General features: G+C 38.1%; 1 protein-coding gene across 1 annotated transcript; it reads right to left on the bottom strand.

The window, feature by feature from the left end:
- Positions 1-2146: 2146 nt before the first annotated feature.
- Positions 2147-5111, bottom strand: LOC107915698 (cationic amino acid transporter 7, chloroplastic-like). The gene is given in 4 exon segments (XM_041103450.1): positions 2147-2951; positions 3521-3601; positions 3604-3745; positions 3835-5111. Coding segments are annotated over 4 exon segments (1758 nt in total). The 5' UTR covers positions 4792-5111; the 3' UTR covers positions 2147-2373.
- Between the last annotated feature and the right edge of the window lie 247 nt (positions 5112-5358).

The following is a 5358-nucleotide window of genomic DNA, read 5'->3' as shown; positions in this document are numbered from 1 at the left end:
ATTTGATTTTTACCTCATTTATTTCATTTTTTTAATTTGTTTTATTTTTTCAACTCTTTTAAATTTTATTATACATGTTTATTACATGTATCGAGCAAAAAAAATAAAAAGTGCAAAAAAGAATAAAATAATTTTTATTTTATTTATCGAAGTGAATTTTGAGCTGAAACTTTTCAAATTATATATTCATATATTTATTAACTTTGTCCTAATTTTTCATAACTTTAACTACCTAGAACACTAAAACTAATCATTCGAAGTTGGGTAGTTGTTTTCTAGGATTTTAACCGTTTTGCCTTATTTCTTGATCCTTACAGTTAAGATTCTTTGTCTACTTCTATTGATTCTTATACATTAACTAACACTTTGATCTCCTTCTTGTATTAGGAACTTTAAAGAAAAGTTGTGTGTTACTACCTCCATACAACTTATTTCATTGCTTCGAGCTTTTCTTGACATCTTAGAGCTTATGAAACCTTTGTTAGTAGAACTCTTCTCCATTAATTCTAAATAATTGAATTTTGATTAAGTACTACAAGAACTTAACAAGTTACCAAGTCTTGCTCCATTGTTGAGTGCTTAGGATTAGTCATTTTTTTTTCCTTTTGAGAGCTAATAGTGAGAATTTGTTTTATGTTCACTTTTTTTCTTTATTTGTGAGTGTTTTTTCATTTCAAATAAAGAATAAGTATTGACAAGATATGAATGAGAGGCTCAAACTTCACGAAGAGCAACTAGCCCAAAAAGATAGACTTCATGCAAATATGAATAGATAGATGGCTCAGATGATTGAATTAATGCACCGAATGTTGGGATCCTTGAACCAAAGTCAACAAAGAGAAACTCAAATTTCTCATCCTAATCAAAATGATTGTGACATTACTTAAAGGAGAAAGAGACTTGATTACAAGATAAACTATGATAGTGGTCCAAATGTAGCCACAAGAAGAGACAGTGATGTTAGCTCCATCAAATTAAAGATTCCTCCATTCCAAGGTAAGAACGACCCTAATGCCTACATTGAATGGGAGAGTAAGGTTGATTCGGTGTTTGATTTCTACAACTACGTCGAAGAGAAGAAACTTCAGCTTGTTGCGACGGATCTCATCGACTATGCCTTAGTTTGGTGGAGACAGATCTTTTATGATATGTGGCGTTAAGAAGAGTAGAAGAGAATATTGAGGAGGTGTCGTGTTGCTCAATATTATTATCAAGAATGCCAGCAACGAAATTCTCAAATACTCACTGAAGATATTTATTTTTCATAAACTACTGAAATTCGAGAAATAAAATGTTGGTGTGATAACAAAGGTCACTAAAGTTAGTTAATACCACGCTTAAGTCTAAGCTAGCCTGAATCTGATCTACCCTAGCCCATTAATACCATAAGTATGTAAGAGAACACTAACATGACACTAGATTGCTTACTATTTCTTACTCTCATGTTCATAATCAAATCAGAAAACTCACAGAGAGAAATGCTAAATGCAACAAAATCTAAAAAATTTACTATGGGGACAGTTTGTGCATTGCACTAGAATGGTTATATTGAGACCATAATAAATAAATAAAAAGAAGCCTAGGAAATCCAGTTACCTCGAGTTTATCCTTGATAAAATATTCTGACCTTGAGATGGAAAAAAAGGCATAAGTCCACTTCAGAACCAACATGGTAAACATATTTCACATTATGACCTTTGGTTTTGGACAACATAGGTGGTCTAAAATTTCCCCACCATTACTCGCATCTTTACCTCATATTATGTATCTTTTTCAATCTTCATCTCAATAGAATCTCAATTTTTTATTTTTTATTAACTAAAAATATGCCATATAACTAAAAAAATAATTTTATAAGGAGTTTAAAATTCAACAAGTTAATTAAATTTAATTTCGATTAATATAAATATTATTGTGCATGAGTTTAAATACGCTGAAGTGTATTATCCGAATTGAAAAAATATTATGAATAATCTTAAATATTGCATTGAAAAGAATTTTAACGTAAACTTAAATTTTAAAATCTAAAATATATTTTAACCTCAACTCAATCTTATCCCAAATAAGATACTTGTGTAGTGCATTTAAAGATAATATATTTTATTTCTTAAAAAAGTCAAATCATGAGAAGTAGATGGAAGTGTAGTAAGTGAAATCAGTATCAGTGCTTGGTTTTTACGGTAATGAAGATGACATTACAATTCACAATGTGCAACTGCAGAAGGATCAGAATCTAATCTACTTTGCTCAAACACTATACAACATACAAGTTGCCGTTTTTTGCAAAATTGCAATCTAATCCTATTCTATTCTATCTAAATTCCTCCATTAGAATAAAGAACTATATTGACCCCAAAACAAAGTTGTTTGTTTTTAAACTTTTTGACTAGGGTCCTCTTCTTCTCCACTTTGTTTTGATTCTTCTACGATTTCAACATTCTTTTGACCCAAAGACCCTTCTATTTCAGCATCAAAACTAGCATGAACACTGTACAAGACATATACCAGCACCGCCAAAGCCGAAAAGAACCCGAACCGGACGTATGACGGTCCGTCTAGAGACCCCAACAAGAAAACATTCAAGAAGATGGATATGGATGGTAGCCAAGGCATGAAAGGGACACCCCAAAATGCAGGCTTCCTTGCTTGTGGTACCATACAATGGAAAACTTGTAATATGGAAATGGCAATCACAACACAAGCACCAAGCAAGAAGGGTTTAGGCTTGCCTGGTGGTGTAAAATGCCACACGAGGGTGAAAATGGTGGATGTGAGGGAGAATAAGCATAGGAAGGATAAGGTAGGCCATGGCTTTGTTGTCCCAACCATAACATATCGCCTGTAGATGACAGCATTGGATACCATGTAGAACACAAAGAGAGTGCCGATGGAGACAAGGTTGAGGAGGATGTTTAGATCAGTGAAAAGGGCAATTGCAGCTGTGAAAATTCCTGGAGATGGAGAAAGGGATTAGTAACAGAGTGACTAACTTTTTGAGATAATGAAATACTAGTGGCTATGAAGTGCTTAGATACAGTGGGCAGGTAGCAGGAGCATTATCTTCCAGAATTAAAATGGATGGACCAATGATAAAAGAAGGGCAGGATTCTCCACAATTGCTTTCAAAACAGATATGCAGGGAAAGGCGGTGGTGATCTTATCAGTCAATAATGCATGTCATGGTTTTGCCTGCCACATGTCTCCCCTTGGCCACCCAATTTCACTTTTTTTCGTTCCCCCCCCCCCCCTCAACTCCGATAATGTTATCGATGGACATGAAAATTACTATTTCGGTACAGGTTTAAGAATAGGAAGGGAGGTGGGGTAGAGTAGGTTTAAAAAGGGATAAGATCCAAGAATAGGGTGGGACACTTGGGGTACTAGTGGACAAATATATAGAATGAAGAATCACATGACATCACCCTGAACCGAAACGGTTCAAGTGGGGCCCCCACTTCCCAACTGCCAATTTAAAATAATTGGAATTCGAAATAAATATATAATAAAAGAAAAGCCGTACCAAGAAAGGCGGAGGCGTTCACAGGGGTCGATGTTTTGGGGTGGACCCTAGCGAACCAGGCCGGGACCACGTTGGACCGTCGATGACGCACATGTACCGAGCCTGTCCCAGCATCGCCACTAACAGCGACGTCAATATCCCGAAGCTGGCCCCCACCCCTATTACCCTCGCCGCCCATTCCGATCTCCCACTGAACGCCGCCGAAAACGGCGCCTCCACATCGATCTGCCTCCACAATTCAACCCCCATCAAACAAATTTAAACGAGCAGTTATTATTAGCATTTATTTTAATTATTATTGTTGTTATTATTACCATGTCGTAAGGGAGTAACATGGACATGGAAGCGGCCATGAGGCAGTACAGAATGGTGACGATGATAACGGAGCCTGAAACCCCGATTGGGATATCTTTAACGGGATCACGAACTTCCTCAGCCATGGTTGATACGGCGTCGTATCCTATGTAACTCAAGTATACCATGGCTGCCCCATTGAAGACACCGGAGGCACCGTAGGGGAAGAAACCGGACGGATGCTGGGGATTCCCTGGGTGTGTGAAATTGTTCCAATCTCCTTTCCAAAGCCCCACTAATATTACGAAAGCTATGAAGAGGATGTGTAATGTGGTGAGTATCATGTTGACGACTGAGCTTTCTCTCGTGCTGTAACAGATGATGAGTGTGAGGATTAGTACGATGGCCGGAGCTACGAGGTCGATTTCATTGAACCCATTTGGGAGTAATGGAAGTATGAACCTCCATTTCGTGGTGGAGATACCCATTGCGGCGCCCATATAGGAGGTCAACCCCCTGGAAACGGCGGCGTTTGACATGACATATTCGGTTATTAGGTTGGCTCCCGTCAAGAACGCGGCGAACTCCCCAAAGGTGATTCGGAGGTAGCTGAAAGCACCGCCGGCAACGGGAATATGAACGGCGAATTCTGTGTAGCAGAAGGCGGAGAGGAGGGCGCAGAGGCCAGCAATGGCGTAAGAGACAACGATGGCAGGGCCAGCGTAGAGTCGGCTAGCTCTGCCAGTGGTGACAAACACACCGGCTCCGACCATACCTCCGATTCCCAGCCCAACCAAATCAAACCAACGGAGGGTCCGTTGCATGTCGGAGCCGGAACGGGCCTTGACCCGACTCAGTTCTTCATATGAGGAAGAAACAGAGGGGGCACGGCTAGCCAAGCGACGTGGGGTTTGGGCCAAGGCTTGTAGGTAAGTTAGGAGGGTAGAGAAAGAGGAAGAGGAAGAGTGGGTTGCCATTAGAAATAGAGAAGAAGATGGAAGGGGGGGTATGGAGAGTTATGGCTCCATTGATGAATTTATAATGGAGATTGAAGGGAAAGAGAAGCCACCTTTTGAGTATCTTTCCTTTTTCATCTGGTTTTGGATACACGAAAAAGAAAGGATTTTGAGTAGCAGATGCCGCGACACGCATCAATACATTAGCTAATTCCTCACTAATATTAAATATTTTATACTTATTTATTATATTAAAATTAACACACTCGAAGCCCCTGTATTAAGAGCCGGATTACATTTTATTCCTATGTTAAAAAAATAAACAAATTATTCACTTTACTTAGATTAAAGAGCAAACTACTCATTTCTTTTAAAATTTTCTTCTCTTTGTGTTGTTAAAAACTGACGTGACTAAAGAATAACCAAATAATAACACGTGTTATACCATGTGTACTGCCTACTAACATACAATGACCAGTTTTTAATGGTAAAAATGGATAAATTTTTTAATAAAATGACCAAATTTCTCTTTGATCTAACGTAGAGAGACTAATTTTCCTAATCTTTAGTATAAGTGTCAAAATGTAA

Source organism: Gossypium hirsutum, chromosome D10 (genome assembly GCF_007990345.1).
Source record: "Gossypium hirsutum isolate 1008001.06 chromosome D10, Gossypium_hirsutum_v2.1, whole genome shotgun sequence".
Lineage (NCBI taxonomy): Eukaryota > Viridiplantae > Streptophyta > Magnoliopsida > Malvales > Malvaceae > Gossypium > Gossypium hirsutum.
The sequence above is the reverse complement of the archived record's forward strand: the minus strand, read 5'-3'. Positions and strand labels throughout refer to the sequence as shown.